The sequence below is a fragment of the Chelonoidis abingdonii genome, chromosome 7, assembly GCF_003597395.2.
Source record: "Chelonoidis abingdonii isolate Lonesome George chromosome 7, CheloAbing_2.0, whole genome shotgun sequence".
Lineage (NCBI taxonomy): Eukaryota > Metazoa > Chordata > Testudines > Testudinidae > Chelonoidis > Chelonoidis abingdonii.
In genome coordinates, this window is record NC_133775.1 from 21,676,213 (window position 1) to 21,699,931 (window position 23,719).

The following is a 23,719-nucleotide window of genomic DNA, read 5'->3' on the forward strand; positions in this document are numbered from 1 at the left end:
AGTCCTGGTCAGCTAAGTCAGACTCATACTAGACAGAAGGGAAAATGCGAGAGAGAAAAGAAAAGAAATAAGGTAGGAAATGAAAAGGACACATTGGTGTAAGAGGGTGTGGAGACTAAGTAAGCCATTATCATGCGTAGCCTCCATCCATCCATCTGTATTCCCCCTGAAAGTCTCTCTCCCTTTTTTTTTTTAAAGAACCTCAAAAGGGAGTGTTGGGTGGAATAGCCCATTCTCTCATTCTTTTATCCACCAATTAGAACTAATTTCAGACACAATAATTTTGGTTAATTGATTTCTGGTCTCACATTGTTCTTTGTCTACCAGGCATGATTTTAACACAGTCCTTGAATTATAATATCAGGAGACCTTTTTGTTTGAACGTATTCAGTCTTTGTCTCTTTTTTGCACCTTTCCCCATCTACATTTATTGTAATAGATTACCATGACATCTTATGAACTTTATCTCACTTTTTGCAGTTGAGCTTATAATTAGGCTTTATTTGCAGTCCTAATTATTGCAAAAGTTAACACTCCACAGATTCTCTACAGCTGAAATTGTAGGACGTTGGGTCAGGAGTAAAGATCCCTTGGCTCCTATACCCTTCACCATTAGGGTTAACAATGGTCTAAGATACAAGAACCCAAAAATAACAGCATGATTTGAAGTCCATTGAAGTCAATGGGTGGCATTTGATGGTCACCATGGCTGAGCACTGGAACTTAGAGCCAAAAACTCTTGAGTTCTAGTCCTGGATCCTCAACCCCCATTTTGTGTGTCCCTGTTTTTGTCTCAGTTTTTTTCCATTTGTGAACTTACTGTTCTACCTCAAAAGGTGTTATGAGTATTCATTATTTAATATTTGCACAATGTTTTGAAGATGTAAATTTCTGCAGTATAGAGACCCTAATTCAACAGAGCACTTATGCTCATGGCAAACTACAGGTTTGTGCTTCAATCCCATAGAAGTCAGTGGGGATCTGTGTTGGGGTAACAGTCTGCCTGTGTGCAGTCAGTTGTAGGATCAAGGCCCAAAAATGCAAAAAGAAATTATGATCTCTACAAAAAATTGTGTAAACTTGTGAACAGTCATTCAAAATGCCATGCATCTGTGTAAGTGTTCTAAATATTTTGAACAATTTTAATCCTTTTACATGGGTATTCATGATTTTCCAGACCAAAACATATTGTCAGTAATCAAAGGTTGATGCAACTTGAGCTGAAGTTGTTTACTGTAACAGAACTGGAAATATTTGTGGTAAATTAAGTTTTACCATATTTCTCCTGTTTGAATAATCATCAAAAATTGATTTAGAATTATTTCTAGCAACTGACACACAGGTTGGCAACCTGCGGCACACATGCCAAAGATGGCACGCGAGCCGATTTTTAATGGCACACTGCTACCTGCTGTCTGCCGGGGTCCTGGCCCCACTCAGCCCCTCCACTCACTGCTTTCTCCTGTGGGGGCAGAAGGCAGAAACTTGGTCCTGCCAGCAGCCAAACTGCCCCCTCCCCTGCTTCTTCCCCCAGTGTGGTGGTTTCCTGCCCCTCCTCCTCTCCTTCCCTGTGCCGATCAGCTGATCACCCTTGCGAGGAGGAGCGGAGCCACAGCATGCTTGCTGCTCCGGGGAGGAGGTACAGAAGATGTGGGGACAGTTGGAGCCCTGGGGAAAGGGGTGGAATCGGGGCATATCCCCTTCAGCCCCATGCCATGAGTGGCTAATGGCAGGGTGCTGGGAGCACCCCCACGAGCCGAGCATCCTAGCCCTCTGCCTTGACCCCTGAACCCCACCACATCTAGCCCTCTGCCCTGACCCCCCCTACGCCCAGCCCTCTGCCCTGATCTCTGCACCCCCCACAACCCCAGCCCTGACTTCTGCATCCCCCACACATACCCAGCCATCCCACACCCTGACTCCTGCACCCTCTCACACACTTCCAGCCCCCGTTCTGATCCTGCACCCCCCACACATACCCAGCCCCCTACAATCCATGCCCTGACTCTTGCACCCCCCCACATCCCAACCCCCACCCTGAGCACTAAACGGGAGCTCCTGCACCCTCCCCACACACACACACATTCCCACCTGCACCCCCAGTTTGGGGTCCTGGCCGCCGGCCCCGCTCAGCCCGCTACCGGTCTCGGGTCCTGGCTGCCGTCCCCTTACCAACCGGGGTCCCGCAGGCCCCACTCAGCCCACTGCCAAACTAGGTGAATGGAGCCCCAGGCCGGCAGTGGGCTGAGTGGGCTGGTGGCATAAGATCAGCATTTTAATTTAATTTAAAATTAAGCTTCTTAAACATTTTGAAAACCTTGTTTACTTTACATACAACAATTATAAGTTATATAATATAGACTTAGAGAGCGAGACCTTCTAAAAAACATTAAAATGTATTACTAGCACGCGAAACCTTAAGTTAAAGTGAATAAGTGAAGACTCAGCACACCACTTCTGAAAGGTTGCCGACTCCTGTGGTAGTACTTTCCAGCAGAGACTGGCCAGGTACATAAAAATAATATAATGCAAATATGTGGCTAAATCTTTTTGTACTGGAATAAACAATTCTCCAGTAATTCTAACTGGTTTCAGAAGTATTTTCTCACTGGAATGTATTAATCATACTGTTTTATATTGATATTTCTAGACTTGTCAAATTGCGTATCTTGGAGTTAAGAGAAAATCATTTGAAAACTCTACCAAAGTAAGTGAGACTTAATGGGTTTTTTTTTAAACTAAGTTCTGTCCTGAAGTTCACAAACAATGTAAGATATTTCCACTGATAATTGTGCAATCTGGTTGAGTTATTTTTATGTAAGTTATATTTATGTAAGTTATTTTTTTTCTGTTCTGTAAAGAAACTACATATTTATGGAATATGTTAGACAAGAAGTTGTTGTGCATGCAAGTTGTGCATGGACATGGTGAGCAAATCGCATATGGAGACAGGTAAAACATTACTTCACAAATTAATATGTATAATTCAATATGCATCATTTTAAAATCAAAAATATAAACAAAATTGGCCAATGAAGGATGCAAAAGTTAGGGCAAAACACTTGTGATCTTACCTTAGTCAACAATACTTCGTTTATAAGATAGCTGACAGTTCAGTAATTTGTTGAAAATCAGTATTTGTCAAACCTTGCTAGTGTCCCATTATATGTTACTTAATTTACCTTATTAGCAGCACTTTTAAAAAGAAATGCACATATCAAAATACCTTTTGAACATTAGAGATTTTAAGGGGAACATTTGCCTTCATTTGTCTGATACAGTTCTCATTGCTTTCAGTGGGTAGGTATCTGAGGGCAGAATTTGTCCCTGGTGTTTTCTAAAGGAAGGTAACATTTTTCTGAGGTTGAAAGGAGATTTTTAACAATAGTTAGGAGTAATTTTTCTGTATAAACTATGTCCACTCTTCTAGAAATCATATAACTTTGGTAAAAGAAACAAGATGTTATACTGTTACTGAGAAGGCATTAAAATATGGGCCCTGTCCAACAAAGTACATGTACAGCCATTGAGGATTTACATGACCTGGAAGGCAACATTTATTCCTGTACACTAGACCAATTTTTTAGAAGTCAACCTCTTGTACAAAGGACTAAAATAAAATGCAAATTTTCAACAGGCAGGAAACTCCTGTAACAATCAGCAACTCCTTGTAAACATGCTACACAATCATTTATTGTTTTTTATCCTTTCCAGCTACTGATGGTCAGTGGTTGTTTTGAGTGTTCAAGAATGCAGGATCAGCTCCCTCCAATAGAACTTATGCTATCAATGGTAGTCTATATCTCTGGCTCAGTCCTACTTCCATTGAAGTCAATGGAGAGTTTTGCCATTGACTTCAGTTGCAGGATTGGGTACAGATTGTGTGCTGTCACAATTAATGCTAAGGAGTCACATATTTCATAGCTCATATAGGCTGTTCTTATCATACACACCAGGGCTTATTGTATTATAGGGAGCTCCTGGATGGGAATGGAGGCATGTAAGGAGTACACACACATTCTCCTCTCCTCTATTCCCCACAGACTCCCTGTGTACTGCCCTGCCATCCCCTCTTTTTCAGGGATTCCCTGCAACCCCACAATATCCACCCACCACAGTTGCTTGTGTGCCCCATTCTCCCTGACATACCAGTACATTGTGTGCACCCCATTTCCACTTTCTTCCCATGCCAGGAGCGCTGTGTGTCCCTCTTCTCCCATACCAGGTTCCCTCAATCTTCCCCTCTTTTCCCCTATGTTCCCCATTTCCCCCATCCTCCCATACCAGAGTCCTCCAACCTCCTCTTCACCAGGGAATCTGTGTGCCCCATTCCCCTCTACTCTGTGGGGCTCTGTGGCTTCCCTTTCTCTGTTTGAAGGTCCCCTATCCCCCTCCCTTACAGGAATGCTGTGTGCAATCTTATTCCCCCCTTTTCACCCCATGCCTCCTATTTCCCCCTACCCCTATACCTGGGATTCTGTGTGCCCCCCATGACAGTGTCACTCATTCCATCCATGACAGGGGTTCAATGTGAATCCTCATTTTTCCCATTCCTCTGCACCCCGATGGCAAGAGCTCTGTCTGCCTCCCATTTTTTCTTTCTATTTCCATTTCACCCTCATGTCCACTTCACCCTTGTGCTAGTGTCTCTGTCAGCCCCCTTCCTCATCTCTCCCCATCAGGGGTTCTCTATGTCCCAGACCAGTGTCCTCCATTCTACTCCCATGCCAATGGCTGTGTGCAAACCCCAATTCTCCCTTCCTCCTCTCCCTGCCCCATCATTATTCTTCTTTCTGCCCAGGAAATAAGTAGTTTGGGGTATCAACATGTTAAACTCTCTTGGGAAGGTTAACAGAAATGAGTTAGGAGCATTGTTATGAGGCAATGAGTACAATAGGGAAGTTCTTTGGTCTATAGATAATTCATTGATTCCAAGGCTAGAAAGAACCATTACAATCATTCTAGTCTGACCTCCTGTATAACACAGGTCACAGAAGTCCCCCAAAATAATTCCTAAAGCATGTCTTTTAGAAAAACAGCTAATATTGATTTTAAAATTCTCAGTAATGGAGAATCCACCATGACCCGTGGCAAATTGTTCCAATGTTGATTACTCTCACTGTTAAAATTTTATTCTTCATTTCCAGTCTGAACATCTTATTTCCAGTCTTATTACAGAGATGCTTGAGGCTGTGGCTATGCTAAAGAGTTGGCAGGGGCTTCGTGTGTCTTCCATTTTTCCCTTTTTGGTTTTCTGATTTTCATTACAATCAATAGAGTTCTGGCTATTGACGCTTAGAACATTCCCCTGGAATTTTGGAATTGATTGGATGCAGCATTCAAAAGTTATTGCATTACAGACAGACAAATACCACTAAGTTGAGTGTAGGGCCTTCATAAACTTGGCCAGTTATCACTATGTATGTATGTATGTATTTATTTCTATAATGAATTATGCTTTACAGGCAAATTTCTAGTTTCTAGGTTGGTGATTCTATTTAGAAGATTCACAGTGTAGCTTGTGTTCTTAATAACTAAATAGCTTCAGTACTTCAAAACAATGAAACAATACTTTTCTGAGGTTGATAGGTATAGTTTTATTCCCACACTGTGTTTTTCCAATAGTTATTTGCTTCGTAAACAGAATGATGTGGATAAGACATTTCTGGCTTTGTGAATGCTGCACTGACTCTTGTAAAACAGTGAGGAAATTCTAGTTGTCCATATATGTCCTCTGCTCTTTTCTATGGTAGAAAGTATCTATATACCCTGCTAATAAGAGCTGGAAATAAATATTATTTCCCTATGTAAATGACTTATTTGAAGGTTGTAGCTAAGACTATAGGAAAAGTGGGAAATCTACATTAGGAAATGTTATAAGGTGAAATTCACCTGAGGTGGAGGACATTGGCAAAAGTTCATTTATACTTCACTTTGGGACTGTAGATATGGTGGCTATGTAAGGTTGCCTTTGCACCACCTTTATGCCATAGAAGAGTTTTCTGTGTAAGGGAACAAATGAGATGTCCCAGTATAGTGGATTGGCTCCCATTAAAACATAGGCTGCAGTAGCAGCTGGAGGGATACGCTGCAACCCCTTGTCCTGTTTCCAGATTAGTAGGTGAATTCCATCTTATGCTTTGCTCAAATTCAGCACAGTTAATTGGGGTATGTATAGAAAATAACAGGTAGCTGAAGACCATAAGACAATAGGCCCTGTCATGAGGGAATGGGTGAGTACTATTGGTGGAGTCTGTGAAACAGAGGGTTGTGGGAATGTGGCACACACGGAAATTGTGGCGGGGGTAGGGTGGATTAAGGGAATGCAGGCTTTTCTAGTGTTTTGATTTGCACCAAAATCAATGGTGTTTCAAAGTTGTTGTGTTACAGCCAAAGAGAAATGCCTCAAGTTGAATGCATTGCTCGGGAAATAAAAGTAGCATTATTATGACCAGTATACAGTGTCTAAATGAAAGGCATGTCTATCCGTTAAAAGTAGTAGTATTATAAATCAAAATATTCCTTAACACAGCTGTACAAAAAGTCATCTGGATCTTTCATCTACGGACTTGAAAGGCTAACATTTTCATTCAGCGATTTGATGAAAGAATTTGATGATCAAGATTGAGTACACTATTGAGTAAGAGAATCTGGTTGTAGATGGAAATTACTTGAATGATTCTAATGGAAGGCGAAGCATGAAAAGGAGCGAAAAGAGAATTTCATTTTGAGAAATGTAGTTTTGAATATATTTTTTTAAACATGTTGTCTGACCACGCTTCCATTTAAATCAGCTTCTATTGATTTCCTAATAATAGGAGCTGGATTGCCTTATTGGTTTTTTTTTTCTATTTTTATATTAAATATAATTTAGAAAAAACATTTTAGGTATAGATATAGGAGAGTAGAAGATACTTGAAATTCTGCATGTCCTCACAGCTGTATTTGATACTGTATTTTGAAGCAAATATTTGGATTCTTGGCATAGATAAGTATGAAGTACTTTTTTGTTTATTGTAGTTTAACGATTGCAATATATCATGCAAGTTCACAGTTCATGATTTCTATTGAGTAAAAAGTATCCATGGTAACTGACTATGAAGGGATATTAACTTATTTGTATTTAGTGTACCTTGCTGAAAGGTGGCTTTCTATGCAAGCAATAAATCTCCAGCATATTTATTTACTACAATTTACATGAAAATGCTCAGTGCTTTCTTTTTCTCTGTTGTTTTAAGATTATCAGAGAAGGACTGATGGTGTCTGAAAGCATGCCCAAACATTCCAGTTTTTTTCTGGACGCTGTCCTGATGGAAATTATTGATGCATGTGCAATAAAGGTGTTTTTTAAATAATATATATCTCATAATCCTTTTTAACAGGCCTATAGAACAGTCAGAATAATATATGAAACTGATCTGTTGTATATGGATTAGTAAATATCTTTTTCATTTTAAAAGATAGTATTTGGTGTTCCTGTCTTTTGTCTACAGTAATTTCTTTGACAGAAAACATTACAGAGTTAGATTTATAAAATATAATCTTTTTTCCTTGTTTAATTAATTTGCATTGTACTTCGTACAAACATTCTGACAGGATTTTTACTGTAAATTAATCATTCATTTTTGTCTCATTTGGCTTATTTAGTTAATATTTATATTTCTTGCTATGAGCTTTTTAACATGTGGAAATATTAGGAGATTGGAAGCAGTATAGAAATCATTGACCAATACTGAAAAATCACTTCTAATATTATATTAGTGACCTAAACCGATACATAATGAAATTACAAAAATATATTTTTTTCTTTGTTATATCTGTTAAATGCTTTGAATAGTTTGAGTTTTGACCGATAATTATGAAACTCAAACTATCTCCCTGTTTTAAGCAACATTACAAACTATTTCACAGGGCCATCTTTTGGCTTAGAAAAATAAACAAGATAACTATTTCTTGATTCTATTTATACAAAAATATAATTCCTCTTTAATCATCCTAAGAATGTTAGAAGTTAGCACACACACTCCCGAAAAAGAGGTAGGGGTAAATACAGAACACAGGGCAATGGAAACAGTGACCTAAACAGCAACTAAAGTTGTACGTTGCACAGCAGTGGCTAACAAAATCATCACCATCCAGGAATAAATTAAATCTTTCCTTGTTTTATCAGTCCTTGGAAATTTAATCTCAAAATAGTTGTGTTAATCCTGTTCACTCCAACAGCCCTTTCACATATGGTCCTGTAGGGTTCTAGTCTGTTACCCTTTCTTGTGTAATGTGTATGTGAAGCCACTGTGCTCTCCATAAATCAACTAACACATTTTTTGGTGATTTTTCAAAACCCATCTACCCCTTGTAACAGTGAAACAAACATGCAGAATTGTTGTTACATAATTTATGGACAGCCCCATGTAAGATATTTTGGCCCAATCCAAATCTCACTGAAGTCAGTGGAAATATTTCTGTTGATATCAGTGGACTTTGGATCAGATCCTTTGTGCTGTGGTGGCATCAGTATGTAACTTACTTTGTATCAGAAAAGATTATGCGGCGTCCTTGCTTCCCGAATACCTAGCTGAGTCTGGGAACTATGTGACAGTGAGAAGGCTGAAGCTCAATCCGGGTGGGGGAGAGGGGGAAAGGAATGTAGGTTGATAGGGGAAGCAATTTGATAAATTGCTAGGGAAAAATTATAACACTTTTATTAAGAGGTGTGCACTTTTAAGGTGCCTTTGGAGCTACTGTCTGTTCTAGAGTACAAGGTAGTAAATGCTTGCTTGCTTGTAACATTTTTGTCATCCGTAGTGATCTAGGAGATGAAAGCCTTTATTTGATATTGTGGACCTTATAATAGTTATCCAGGCCTTGCTACCTCCAGGGTGCACTATTGCAATGATTTCTATTGGTCCTACCCATCACGGAGATCACTCACACACTTAGCTAGAGGAGAATGTAGCAGCACATTAATCAGAACTGCACTGGCTTCTCATATGGTTCTTAGTGCACGTCAGGAGGTTTGGTTCTATTATGTAAATTGTGATGTAGTTTAGGACCCAGCTACCTTAAACACTGCCTCTCTCCACATCCACCATGACAATTCAGATCAGCTAAGGTGAATTTTCTGACAGTCTGTATATGCACTCTTTTGACGACTGGAGATGGTGCAACTTTAATAAAGGTTCCCTAAAATGGAAGTCACTCTCTTTGGGGATCTGCCAGAGCCTGAGTTTACCACTGTTTATACAGCAGTGCAGAGCACGTCCTATTGATCAAGCATTTAATTAACTATTGATTGTAATGATGTTATTTACTACTTTAGTTTTGGCAGTACGGGTGTTCGTGCTATTTTTTTTATTATGGAAAGTTTATTTTAATATGTTAGTTTTCATGTACATCCTGGACCCAGGGCTATGGAGAATGATACAGTGATATTATTATATAAGTAAATTACATAATTAACTGTGAAACACTCATACTTGTGTAACAGTGTTAGGGGTCTTGAGCCTCCAGGTCTTAGTGAGCAACATGATCTTACACAATTGAGTAGAACTGCCAGAGTGCAGCGGGATACAATATTTTGGCAAAATGAGAGGCACCCACACATGTAGTATATCATTTGTATAGAAGTAATAGCTAGTAAAGAAAAAAGCAATTAAATACACTTCTCTTTCTCTCTCAATTGTTTTTCATTTATATTTTTGCACTTTGTATAATATATAAACTAAGATGTTACCTCGATTTTGCTGGGAGTTCCACATATGAAAAGACTTCTGCATCAGAAGCAGATTATTAGAAAGGCTAAAGAGATTTTTATGCCTCTTGCAGAGAAAATGTCAGGACTAGTCTTTTAGTGCTGAACAGGTTGAATATTCTTAAACAGTCCCATTGAAGTCAATGAGTAAGTACTTCACGACATGACCAAAGCTTGCCTACAAGATTAGTTGTATGGCACTGTGCATTGTTTTGTAAATGAAATTTATATGCCAACATTGTTATACAATTACAATTAAAGAAGTTGGCAAAAATTGCTTTCTCAGAACTCTTTACCTTTAGACTGATATGTAGAATAAGATGTGGCATTAGGAAACAAGATGCTACAAAATATGTCCTATGTTTGGAGTGTGTCCTTGCAACTACAGTCTGCAGTGCCCCAGATCCATCCCATAATTTGCAATCTTTTGTTCAAGGTTTTCAATACAGATGAGACTGTAGCTTTATTCTTTTATTATATACAGTCTGACTATTGAGATGTGATTTTCATATACACTTGCTAGAATCATAATGGTTTTATGCAAAAAGTTCTCTGCTTTTGAATAGGTACATATTTGACACACAGAGACTACTTCTCTGACAGACCAAATAGCCCTTATATTGTAGGTGCTTCCCTTTTTGGTTCCTTGATGTGCTTTTTTGTCCATTATTATTAATAAAAGGGTTGTTCTACACTACTCATGTTTGATGCACATACAAATTCCTCTTTTAACTAGGTATTCTGCTAATAGATATTCCTTTAAATGGATTCAGCTTTATTACTATTTTATAAACTGAAAAATAGGGGTTTTTTTCAACAGAAGATTAATATGAAATATGAAAACATGAAACAGAGAAAAAGTAGGTTGGTTTATTTTGCTGTGCTATTATTGCTATAAAAAGCCTTGATGTTTACTGTTTTATTTCTTCCGTCTAATAAAACACATGATGCACCACATAAAAATAGATTTTGTCGAATATATTATTTTAAAATAAATTGAAATTAGTGGTACATATTCTGTATGTAACTAAGCAATCTCCTGGCTGTTAACATTTTAGATGAATTATGTATTTAATATTTTTAATTCAGTCTACATTAAAACTTGTACTAGACATATTAGATCATTAATCATTACAAAGAGGCATTTATAAGACTACAGCATTGTATAGTTACAGCACTTTGGGATCAATTGTGCCTTTAAGGCATTGGCCCTCATTAAGGATTATGAACAGGTGCAACACTCTGCTATGAAGCAGGTCCAATGCCTATATCAGACACAATGCTTTGCAGAGCTAAAAGAATGCAAACATTATGCCACATAATTACAAGATTCAGCATACTCTTTTTTTTTTCTGTGACCTTATTTGCCCCATCTGTTCAATCTGGCAAGAGCCACTGTGGATAATAGCCTTGTGCGTTCCTTGTGACCAAGAGATTGCCATTATTATCCAGAAACTGTGAGGGGATACAAGGAATGGGAGTGCTTCTCCCATTCCTCCCAAGTTGTGAACTTACATAGTGCCCATACACAATTTGGTCTTGGTATTTTTGACTGGACCATTTTCACTGCTGACATTTATGCTGATGTATGAAGTCTAAAAGTATATTAGCAGATTATTATTAATAAAGGACAGTGTCTCACCAAAAGTAATGCATTTGATCCTCAGTGGCTAGATAGCATACCCACGTGTGTGCTGATAGGTGGAGTTTGCTGTTATATTTTATGTAAAAGTGTGTAACCATCAGTTGTGTACATTCTTAGCCTATGTAAATGCCTATTCATCTCACTATTACCCTTTATTCTCCATTTCCCCTCTTATTTATAATGTCAGTTAGTGTACCTTGTCTGAAATTAGATTGTAAGATCACTGGAGTAGGGAACCTGTGTCTTTCTATATCTATATGATTGTAAAGTGCCTAGCACAACTGGTCTAATCCTGTATCTGTCTGTGTTCATATCTTTTTGAACCTACTTACCAAACATTGTTTCAAAGAGAAGAATCTCAAAAGTGCAGCTGTTAAAAGAATAAGGTTTGACTCTACACTTGTTACTCAGGTAAAACTCTCTTTAACTTCATCATAACACTCAGCCATTTTATGATTTTGACTGCAAGTATAGAATACAATCCTGTAAGAGCTCCACATATGGAACTCCCTCTAACTCCAATAGGAAGTTCCATGTGAAGACTGATCTAATCATGACTCTCAAATTTGCATGATTATTTCAAAATCTAAGGTGCACAAAGTATTTCATTAATTGAGCTTGAGGAACTGTCTGTATAGCATAATGTACCTATTAGGTTTTCTGCAGTTTTGGAAGTGGAGTTTACTAGATGTGTCTCGCCTTTAGATTTTATATATATAAAATCAGTGTCTCTGTCTCTATGAATTTTTATTATAGATACAAATATTTAAATAATAAATAAATCTTTATGCTACTAATTGTTATGTAAGTGAGCTCTTACACTATGTAGAGTCAACTTTACTTTGTAGAGCCACATTGGCAATCTCCATCTTGAATTTAGCTGTGTCATCCCAGACCTGCAGTTTGAAGGATGTGTGTTTTTTGGACACGTGGGTTCAATACATTAAGTAATAGGCAGCAGATCTTCCACAATTTGGATCAGTTTGCCTCTAGTAAAACAGAAATGCAAAAGTATTGGCATTCAAACTAGGTATAAATTTACAATGTAGAAAAAGGATGTGGTTTTGCTCTCTTAGTGGCAAATAACATATGACTATCTATTTTCTTAATTTTCCTGTCTCAGTAAGTGTTCAAACTGATCAGTTAGCCTCTTTCAGAGTTACTACTGAGTGTTCTTTTAATAGCCATTTTAACTTTGTTTTCCAAGGACATGACTGGGCACAGGTAGAAGAGAGTACAGGGGACATAAGGCACCCTCTTAGTCTCCTGTACCAGAGAACTATAACATCATTTTCTGCAAGGGGAAACAAGCTACTCAAAACTACTACATATTCCCCTCACACAGATGGGCAGGAGAATGCAGGGAGTGAGTGGAGCCTTTATTCCACCTCTCCAATGTGGCTGGTGGCATATTTGTACTGGCATGTTGGGAAAGGTATGCTGTGAAAGTATAGACTTACTAATGTTTACTCCTTTCCTAGAGTGGTGGGGCGTTTCAGAGGGAATTTGTCAAAATAACCACCCCAGTCTGCTCTTGTAGCAGTGAAATAATTTACTGCTCTTTGCTATGGGCTGAGTCTAGCCCCAAATCTAAATGAATAGATTCCTAATTTTTCTTTGGAATGTGTTTCAGGTGTAATAGGAAATATACAAAATTCAGAGATTCAAAGGTCTTCCATCAATATTCTGCATTCTGTTCATGTGCGCCTAAGGAAAATTCTGTTACTTGTGTCAAGACACTGCTGAGTTGCTATGTATACCTGGTAAATCTCCATCAATCCTTCAAATGGAGTTGATGGAGACTTTTACAACATGGTTCAAAATGAATCTTCAAATTCCATTTCAAATTTTATAATAATTGGCATAAATTTTTCTAACAATCACATTTAAGCCTGATTTGGATACTTCTGCTTTAGAAACTCATTAATTTGCATTGAATTATGTATATCCTTAGATAAAATCCTGTCCTGAATAGTCGTTGTTCATAAGAGTAACAAATGTGTCACTCCTAAATTGAATGTGTGGGGACATTAATATCCTGTTGACTTTCTGAGAGGAATTATCAGTTTCACATCTTATGAAATAATCTGCATAATGACACTTGCTTTTGTCTAGACTGGGCAGCCAGAAAAATCTGTTTAAACTTTAATGCACTCAAAGATTTCTGCAAAAGATAGCAATGTATTTAGAGTGATGTTTGCTCTTTCTGATGTGTGATCATTAGAGAAAATACTTTTCCAGGGTTTCCTGGTAGTCCTTCAGATAGAGATGAAGTAGTATGCCAGATAGGATAGGTAGTAAATATAATTGTGAACAAATAGTGAATCGTTAGCAATAAATCTGAGAAATAGAGATTACTATTAATTTTTGATAAGTATTCTTATTTCTCTTACTCATCATAGTGAGTCACTGTTTCCCACCTAAAAAAGTAGCTCACCCTCCTATCGCTTCCATGGTCCTGACAGTGGGAGCTGACACTGACGTAATGGAATTATGTTACGCTTTCAGGAAACAGTGTACAGTGGAGACATTTTCATAGATTGAGATGTTTAGAGGTTCATGTGTTGGAAACACAGGACAACTAGAAAATAATGCTACCCTTTGATGACTTTTTGCATGTCTACCACTCTATGTCTCAGGATTCACTTGCCTGGCAGGCTAGAAAAGGCCATGACACTGGAACAAATTCTGAAAAGTAGCCTTTAAAATTGCAGGCATAATTTGTTTGCAGTAGTTTTCTTATGTGCAACATCTCATCCAGGTTTTTGTATATTCAAATTGTACACCTTGTATTTGAGCATCCAAACTGCATTTGCTCAGACAAATTGAGTAGTGCGATGACGATGCATTCTGCAAAATTGAGGCTGTAAGTTTTTGATCAGGGATGAGTTCCCTTTAAATATTTAGCCAGAAGACTATATGGTTCAGATCCTTCACTATGGTCAAGGAGCCTTAAGCCATCCTTGTTCTTCTCACAATCCTGGGTTTGTCTTTTTTTATTGACATGTTTTTTTCTCTGAATATAGCTTTAAATATTTCAGTTTTGCCCCTATGGTTAAGTTATTGTTGTCAGTAGTATGTTGCAGAAATACTATACTCAAATGGAGAACTTCAGAATGTTGAAGGTTTGAATTGGGTGGTGAATCAGCATGTAACAGCCACATTCTGGGCAAGGCAAAATCCTGGTGGTTTTAAAAAATTTCTAAAAATGGTAAGTCTTTATCATGACTAAGAGAAATTGGATTGCTTTTATATAGTAACAGTCTTTTCAATATCTCTTTGGAGAAGAGCACATATATTGTTGCTTTGTAATATGTTTGTCAATCATATTAAGAAAGTTTTGAAAGGTTGTTTTTTTACTTCATATATTATCTCTGTCCCTTCGATTTGTGATCATTTTAATGCAGTTGTCCATTGCTGAAATCTTGTACTGACCAATTGGAGGGAAAATGAAATCACTTTACAGGATATGATTACTGTAGTCGTTTTTTCCTTGTGTTAAGATGTACTTTACAATGTAAATTAGCCTATTTACATTTATGTACTTTCAATCCTCTAATGTGAATTAATGCTTATAAAATATGTTCTATAGAATGTAGGACTTGTGTTTGTGATTGCACTGTATTTGTTTTCAACTGTAATAAAATACCTTGATGTAAAAGTATAGATTGTGTTTTTTGACACCAACAAAGTCTTATTTCAAAGAAGGATTACTAATAAAGAAACATTCTATCAGGAATTGAGGCCACTTGATAAATCATTAAGACTTGCTTGTGAATATGTAATATATAGTGGTAAAAATTATGTGTAATATTTTGCTTTATTTTCTATCTGCCTCTTTGAATGTCTCAAGTTGCAGCATATCTCTGTTTTACCTTATATTTAGCTGCTGTTTTATTTTTACATAATTGAACATATATATTCTAGCACCATAAAGAACATTTTCCACCAAATTATATGCAAAAAAGTATCTGTTCTATTTTGGACAATATTTTATCATTAAAATTTTGAATTTTACTTCAGTGGGGCCAGGATTTCAGCCCGAGAATGCAAAGCAATATCAGGCATGTTATACCACTTGCCAAGGGAATATTATGAAAACCTCATTCACTGGATTTACCCTTATTTTCAGACAGAGGAGTACTAAGACTTTGACCAACTAGAAGAGAGTGGGATCATTGAGGGATCAGTGGTGAACCCAATAAGAGGTATATGAGGGAGTCTTGTGACATTTACTTCCACTTGAATCTGAACCAAATATACAACAAGCGAGAAATTGGAATATCACCATAGAATAGATTCAGACTCTCCAGAATATTATAGAAACTTCTGGCTCACATGTTTTCTGCCATGGTAGGGGGGATTAACCATGGAGTAGGAGTTAGGAGACCTGGTTTCTAGTCCCAACTCTTCCATTGCCTAATTATGTGGTTTTGGGCAAGTTGCTTCATGTCTCTGGGCTTGTCCATACTGGCACGCTAAATCTGTGCTGCTGCGATGGATGCAGCGGCATCAATTTAGCAGGTCTGGGGAAGACACAATAAGTCGATGAGAGAGCACTCTCCTGATGACTTCAGTACTCCGCCTCCCCAAGAGCATCTCCCGCTGATATAGCGCAGTGTAGACACCGTGTTAGGTCAATGTAAGCTGCGTTGCTCCGGGCGGGTGGAGGGGGGATTTTTTCACACCTCTGAGCAAGGCAATTTACATTGACTTAAGCAGCAGTGTAGACCAGGCCAGAAGGTTCCGTTTCCCCTGTATGCATTAGCAGGAATAATTAAAGGGTTTTTTTTAAGATAAATTAGTTAATATTTTAAAGCACTTCAATCATTTTAGGGGCTATATGAGCACTAAGTATTAGGGTTTTTTTTAACTTCCTCCCCTTAAATTTGCATTGGCATTTGTGTTATTCTTAAATGACTACTTAATTTCTGAAATATGGTACCAATCTGCAGTCTGTTCACAAATTCACACTGAATGCTTAAGCGTATTTTGTATATATAATATTGGAATGGCACCTGTGAGAATACAGTCTACTCCCCACTTCCACCCCTCTGCCCCAACAGATTATTACATGCTAAACAGTAATACTCAAGGCACCAGTTAAGCAAACTCACTATATTAGCTGTTCTGTGTATGCATTTAGTGTTCCTGTGAGCTTGTTTGTTTCTAGAAGGATAATTAGATTGGTTTAGGTGGAATATTCAGCTCATTTCCAATTGTGAGATGGTCTTAGCAGTTAACTCTTCCATATAGCACTGTTCATGAACTAAAGTCATTCTCGACCTCAGTGTGCTCTGTCCCTTCAGCAACCTTCAACTTGATTGTAGACAGGGACGTGAATCACAAAAAGCAGCAAAGAGTCCGGTGGCACCTTATAGACTAACAGACATATTGGAGCATGCTCCAATATGTCTGTTAGTCTATAAGGTGCCACCGGACTCTTTACTGCTTTTACACATCCAGACTAACATGACTACCCCTCTGATACGTGAATCACAAAGTTCAGATTGTTTGTATTGTACACAACATTGCCATTGTCTCACTACCTGTTAGTTGAAAGAATGCAGGGGAGGTGTGTGAGAAAATGTATTCTGTTTTATTCAGTGATGCTTGGTTACAGAACTGATTATAATTAATATTTTTAATACAAAATATTGCCCCTCTCTCCCCAGACTCCTTTGTTGGGTTGGGAGTCCTAAATGCAGCAGAAATGCAATAGAACTATCACACAGGGGAACTGTACATCTCTTTGGGCCAGAGCTGTACTCTGTACAGTTCGCTTCTCTCTGCAGCAGCAAATAGGACAGTTTAGATGAATGTGAAGGATAGGCCAGAGAAGGAGCCAGTAGACATGTCACCATGTGGATCCATAGCATGAGGCCAGATCACGTCCTACTGCTCTGTGGAGGACACAAAGAATCCTCTTGCCTTGTGAACCTGTACAGCAGTGGAGCATAACTGCAATCATTGTGTTCCACAGAGATCAGGGACTGCTGCTTAAAAGGAGGCAGGGAGGAGGGAGAGGATATGGGACCATCACCCTGCATCTCTTCCATATTGTCCCATGGAGCTGTCTAAATGCCTTATGCTGTCCAGTATGAAAGCAGCAGGCACCCAACTTCTCCTGTGCACCAGGAAGCTCTGAGAAGAATGCAAGCTGTGTCAGGGCATAATATAACCACAAATTCTCAGCTACAGGGCATACAGGGACCCCAGCTGTCACTACAGCCCATATTTTTTATTATGGAGAGCTTCTGTAGATTGGGAGAAAACCCTTATACTTCTGTAAATGGGAGAAAACCCTTTTAAATCTCTTGTGCATAATTTATATATCAAGCTCTATGCTGGGGAAGGAGCAGGAGGTTGCTGACAGGTTTGTCCTTATTTGGATCATTTTATTTTCATCTATCCACAGAAATTCTCTGCAGAAATTTACTATAAAAAGCATCAAGTCTATTCTGTTTGTTTCAATGCTACAACTCTTTTCCCTATAGAAATACAACAATAATGTTTTATCAGCAAGTGATTTTTAAAATTATTCCTTAAACTGGTCTTTCTGATTCACCAGATCTTCAGTAGCTGCTGGAATATATTACTTGCTTTTCATAGCCTTTTCTATACCTCCTTCGGATCTTACACATCCATTTCAATATAGCTACCCAGGTAAGGCAAAATGTTTCCAGTACTATTTTTCTGCCATAAAAATTATGTTGCCTCCTTTCTGATAACTTTAATTAACTTTAATTTTTAAAAACAAAGATAAGATGAAGGATCAACTTACCTTTGACAAGATGTCATTCCTTCTTCTCTGATGTGGTTGCTGCAGACCAGAACAGTATCTGCAAAGTCAAGATCAGTTTATTATTCCTATAGTTGATTCAAAAAAGTTTATCATCTGAGAGAGCTCATTTTAAAGCCTAATCCATAATAGTCCTTAAGGTGTGGATCTTCTCTGTAAAAATGGTGGTGTGAGGTTCCATGTTTTTGCCTTCTCAGCTATGTCCAGATCAACTCAGCTCAGTTTGCAAGTATACACATATTTCTATCTGCAAACTCAACTTAGAATCTAAGAGTCAAAATGGGTTGTTTTTGTCTCATGCAACATCACTAAGAAAGGCTCTGCAGGGACAAATCAGCCCTGAGTTACACCTGCACAACCACATTGACTTAAAACCATGACCCAAATTACACTTTTTAGAAATGAATACACAAATCTGTTGGTGATGCACAAGAAGGAATAGAATCCAGTTCATACTTTTTTAGCTGTGTTCTTTTTGTTGAGCTAAGAGGTGAAAAAGTGGACAAAACATATTTTTGCCACTAAAGTAAATAGATGAAAGAATGCGCACACAGAGAAAATCAGTTGAGTCAGAAAGTACCATGTTCACAATATCATGCTTTTAAGAATGGTGGGGGTAAATCCGTATAAAGTTCCAAATTTTCACTCATTTTTACTTTGGGGGAAAAAACCTTGTGTATGCAGATTGCAGCAAGGAAAAAAAAGTTTATTACCCTGTACAACCTCCATCTAAAAACTGTTTTTGGAAGGTGAGAAAGCAGTGCACTCTGAGTTATTATCTTGCCAACTTTCTAACTCCTAATGGTAAAATACCGTAAGTATTACAATTCAGGTGTAAATCTTAAAGACATTGCATAAGATAACAAAATGGAATTATTAGCTGATTTTATTAATCTATTTGGTATAGGTAAAAACACATACATATTTGTGAATTTGCATGCAATATATGAAACATGCCTGAAAAGAAAAGAATCCCGCTGATATATTTTCAAATACAGTTCAGCTATCTTTTCTTACACCTTAGTGTAGCAATTCTGTATGTTGCTTTTTTGAGACATGTCAGAGTCTTTGTAAGAGAATTTTAAACATTTTGCAGTATGTTTTAGGAATAAATTATGTCATACTTTACCCGTTTCTTTAGCCTTAAGCAGTCACATTCCTATCTTTCTGGTTACATCTCTGCAGGAATTTTTCAATAATTTTGTTTAGAAGATACTCAGAAATCAGAGTAATTGCACACTCAGTTGCTCTTTACAAATGTGGATTGAGCAATATAATTGTAATAATTAAGTGATTTAGAAGCACGAGTCCCATAGGAGTTAATGAGGCTTGTGCTCTTAAGTCACTTAGGCACTACTGAAAATCTCATATTAGAGGAAAAATCCTAAAATGGTGTAAATTGTCATAGCTGCATTGAAGTCAGTAGAGCTAAGGTAAATTGTACCTGCTGAGGATCTGCCCCTAGGTGTCTATATATGGATTCAGAAGTCTAACCTTACATTCCTATTTTTGAAAACATAGGCCCATTCCTTTAACATCTCTTCCTAGCTTGTTATAAAGGTTCTACTTGGATTCCCATCTTTGGAAGCTACAAATGTTTTCATCCTGGTTGATGACCTATTTACTTGAAAAATCAGCTCTAGCTAAATTTAATAAATCATCTTCTAGAAGACTTTGGCTCTAGATCAGTAATGTGCCGCCAATATTTATTAAGTGGCATCCTCAAAACAGCTCCCTGTTAAGCTGTGATAAATCCTGTGTAGTAGGGGTCCATGTGCTTCTAAGGAGTGGGGCCAGCAAATGTATTCATTCGTTTTCCTAGTATTAAAAAAAAAGTGCTTTCTCAAGGTGAGGTACTCTGCTCCTGATAAATATACTGGCTAGACCTGATGCAAAGGGAATAGAAAGCTGTCCTAAAGTAAATACCCTTGTGGAAGGGAATCCTAGCCTGACACAAAGCCAGTTAATGCTGGTTCTCTGACTTCTGAAGTAATACGCATGTAGAGAGGGGGCGTGTCCAGAACTTCTTGTACTTCAATATTCTGGACCAATACTTCTCTTATAAATTAGAGGCTTCTCCAGTTTATGAGTTGGGTTGAACTGATCCCTATCTGTCCTATGATTGGAGGAGAGCAAAGATGACTTTAAGCAGGATTTGGCACCCTATGTACATTGATAGCATAGCAGTGTGTTTATGTTGTTTAACATGTGAGGTGGGCAGAGGAAGTGAAAAGTAAAAGTTGAAACCTTGAGGGTGGGTTGAAAGGTTTCCTTGCCCTGGATTTTTTTGTTTTATTTTTATTTAGTTAAATACATAACATTTGATGCAGTCTGGTGCATTCCTGAATCAGTAATTTTGCTCTTACATGAGTCCCAGGGATATAATTGCTGGCAGGGATTTAACAATATAGTGAACACACAGAGGAAGTTGACATTTCAGAGGCAAGGAAATAATCCCAACCTTCCTTCCATTCAGTTAGGTGGTGGAATTTTAAAAGAGCATTCAGAGCTTTTTCCAGCACAACTTGGAATTAAATGCACTGAGTAATTCCTTATGACTCTTGTTAGTGAGGCTTGATATGTTTACATGAGATCTGCAGTGGTATGTATGACATTTTTTAAAGGACTTTGTGCAAAACTTCTTTTGTCAGTTTGATCTCCCTAGAGATATTTTTGGTTCTGTACATTAAATCCTAATAAAACCCAGAATGTGAACATTCCTTAATGTTGACGTTTGGATTTGAACTTTGTGAACAGACTCCATCTCTGTTGAGATGGAGTCTCAAAATCTAGGTTTTGTTTGGACATTTTTAGCCAGGATGTTAATTAAGCTAATTACTTTCTGATTACTCTGCAGCATGTTAAGAAGTCTGCTGTGTACTTAGATTTGTCAGATCATCACTGGTCTCAGTGCTTAGCTGATCCAAAAATCAAAGGGTCTCTTTCTGTTCTCTGAGTATGTGTTTCTTGAGATGCCATCTTTGTTTGCTTCAGTGATTATTCTGACAACAGCAGTTATTTGTACTTCATGTCATAATGAGGAATTGATTCCTCTGGCTTTGCCTCCTCTTCTGAAATACACCTCTACCCTGAAATAATGCTGTCCTCGGGAGTCAAAAAATCTTACCGCATTATAGGTGAAACCATGTTATATCGAACTTGCTTTGACCCATTGGAGTGTACAGCCCCGCCCCCCCCGGAGCGCTGCTTTACTGTGTTATATCCAAATTCATGTTATATCGAGTCGCGTTATATCGGGGTAGAGGTGTAGTTTTATGTGATACATGGAAGTGGTTTAGTATATTCCGCCTCTTAGGTCAACATGCTGCTCATAAACTAAGCCTCTTCGCTGGCATAGTAGTAGCAATATTATTTCTTACACCTGACATTCTGAGCATCTCTCCTCTCCTCCCCCTCTATCTCAAACTTCTTTACTCACTTCACATCTTATTCCTTATCATATTGCACAACTCCACCTCTGCCTGTGGCACATATCTGTTCTCAAGTCCTCTTGTTCCTATTTCTCTCCCAATCTCCTCTCCAGGTAGTCCCATTAAGTCTGGAATACTGTCCTTCATCTCATCCCAAAAGTGACTCCCCTTTCCTTATTCAAATACCATGTCAAAACTCCCTTCTTCGATGAGGCCAGTGAACATCTATAACTGCATAATCAGTCGCTGATTACATGATGAGTCAACTTTCAATCAGTATACATTTTATTTTACTCTACAGTATGGGATTTTTAACTACTGTAAATCTATGGGATCTTGGTTTTACTTTTTTCAACTGAAATAGGGAACTTCTAGCAGAGCATACCTCATAAATGAGATATTAATTCACCATGGACTCACAGAGGAGTATGTAACCTACTGAATCCCAGTGCCTAGAGTAGATCTCAGTTATTTGGTAAGTAACCCTCTTTCCTCTGAGTCAGTATTTAATCAATGCTTCTGCATAGTGTTATGGGGTAATTTGTGGCTTCCATAAGTGACTTTAATAGAAATAGTAATTTTGCTTGTGTAAAGACTAAGGACTTCAAAATTTGGCCTAGTGGAACAAACTGTGGTTCATCTGGGTTAAAATCTTGTACAAGAGCTTTCTTAGTTGTTTCCATTCCCCAGTAGCAGGGCGTATAACCACAACCCCTACTGCCACATTCTCTCTGTAAAAGAAGACATAGCTGGCATGAACCCCAGGTTGTTCTCCCAGCTACCCAAAATCCCCTGTTAGTAGCCACACAGATAGAACTTCCATGGCTCTTTGGTGCACAGGGGATTACATCTGTTTCCCTCCAATCTTGAAAAATTCACTCTGTTTTGAAGAGCTTTATTCATTATCTCTAACAGCAATCAGCAAAATAAAAATCATGCAACACTTGATGAATCTCTGCTTAGATTATAATATATGATTAAATATTATGATTGACTTACATTTGAGAACTTGACTACAGAATACACAACCACCTAATAAATTGTTATACTTGCCTGATCTCTTTATGTTGGAAGCTAAAAAGTGTAAGGACAGGTCTACACTACCGCTTAAGTCCATCTAACTTATGTCACTCAGGGGTGTGAAAAAGGCCTCTTCCCAAGCAACACAAGTTTTGTGCTGTCCGCACTGGTGCTATGTTGATGAGAGACGCTCTCCCACTGACATAGCTTCCACTCCTTGCCAAGGTGGAGTAATTATGCCGATGGGAGAGCTCTCTTCTGTCAGCATAGCATGTCTTCACCAGACACGTTACAGCAGCTCAGCTGCATCGATGTACACTGTACTTGAGTTCTTTTTAACCTTCAACATGTATTTCACAATTGTACTATGCACTTCATTTGGCTGTAGCCTACATGACCAACTATTTCTTTTATGCTGATTTTCTTCATACCCTGAATGTCTGAGAGATTTTGAGCTTACTGTTTGCTTGTGACTGCAATATAAATATTTTGTTGTAGAAAAGGCATATCTGTTATATATGCCATATACTTGTGCTTTGGCAACATTTCTTCGGTGCTCACCTTTGTGCAAATGGCTTTTCCAACTCCCTCTCTCACATCATTCAGGTAGACTGGCTCACTCAAAGTTCAAGAACTTTGTCCAGTCTCCTCACCAACTCTCACTTGGGATTATCCAGTTTTGTACATGTTTAAAATTGTTCCCTAATGGAATATAATGGTCCTTCCCTTATTCAACAGTTCTTTCTACTAGCTGAACTGAGCTAGAGGCACTGTCCCACTGGGCAGAGACTTGTAGGATTTTTTTTTAAAGCCATTGCTCCTGAGTGCAAATCTGAAGCTAGATACACTCCACAGGTGTAGACCCTAGTACAGAGTCAGCAGGGAATTCATGGTATGCCATATGACACCCGATGTTCCCACAATCTTCTCTCCATTAAAGGAGTGGTGAGCAGCCACTGTAGCCCACAAATTAGGTAGTAACTAGGAGATAGAATTCTCTTGAAGATTCTGCCAGTTACTCTCGGCTGAAACCCTGGGGAAGGTTAATGATGGAAAGACTGTCTATACTT

General features: G+C 38.2%; 1 protein-coding gene across 10 annotated transcripts in view; it reads left to right on the forward strand.

Annotated features, from left to right (window-relative positions):
- The window catches only part of LRRC7 (leucine rich repeat containing 7), a 342,753-nt gene that overhangs the window by 165,087 nt on the left and 153,947 nt on the right, over positions 1–23,719 (forward strand). For all 10 annotated transcript variants that reach the window (XM_075067709.1, XM_075067704.1, XM_075067702.1 and 7 more), the window contains one exon: positions 2,651–2,707. In XM_075067709.1, the coding sequence (XP_074923810.1) occupies positions 2,651–2,707 (57 nt within the window). The remainder of the gene's footprint in view (positions 1–2,650; positions 2,708–23,719) is intronic.